Here is a 530-nt window from a genome sequence, read left to right on the forward strand (position 1 = left end):
CCGACCTGCCCTTGACTCCCATCTTGGTTTGGATCTGGGGAGGGTCTGAGTGGGGGATGGTCCCTCTCACATCCAACCTGCCCTTGACTCCCATCTTGGTTTGGATCTGGGGGGGGTCTGAGTGGGGGATGGTCCCTCTCACATCCCAACTGCCCTTGACTCCCATCTTGGTTTGGATCTGGAGGTGGTGGGGAGGGTCTGGGTGTAACCCACCCCCCCTGATTGAGACCCCAGCATCCTCCTCACCTTGCAGATATGATCCCTGAGGATGGGTTGATATTGAGAACCTCGAATCTGTCGTTGGAACCAGGATTGGGGTTCCCCATTGTAGGAGATCTCCAAGGCAGAAGCACCATTCCTGATCTCTGGTAGGTCAGACATGGTGTCCCGCACGGTGATGGTGCGGAAAGGACCTGAATATGTTCTGGGAGGAAGGAGGAAGCCATGAGTGGCCAAGACTTGATCCTCCTCATCAACCCTGACATGGTTCTGAAGTCTCACCGGGTGATATTGCTAACGAACTTCTTGTC

The 530-nt window shown here is 55.1% G+C and overlaps 1 protein-coding gene across 1 annotated transcript in view; it reads right to left on the reverse strand.

Annotated features, from left to right (window-relative positions):
* Window positions 1–246: 246 nt before the first annotated feature.
* Window positions 247–530, reverse strand: part of LOC104522187 (DNA (cytosine-5)-methyltransferase 1-like) — a gene marked incomplete at both ends in the record, with an annotated part of 773 nt that continues 489 nt past the window's right edge. Inside the window, 2 exon segments of the mRNA XM_029084123.1 lie at window positions 247–424; window positions 502–530. The exon segment at window positions 502–530 is cut by the window's right edge and continues 42 nt beyond it. Of these exon segments, the coding sequence (XP_028939956.1) occupies window positions 247–424; window positions 502–530 (207 nt within the window).

Source organism: Antrostomus carolinensis, unplaced genomic scaffold (genome assembly GCF_000700745.2).
Source record: "Antrostomus carolinensis isolate BGI_N321 unplaced genomic scaffold, ASM70074v2 scaffold6703, whole genome shotgun sequence".
Lineage (NCBI taxonomy): Eukaryota > Metazoa > Chordata > Aves > Caprimulgiformes > Caprimulgidae > Antrostomus > Antrostomus carolinensis.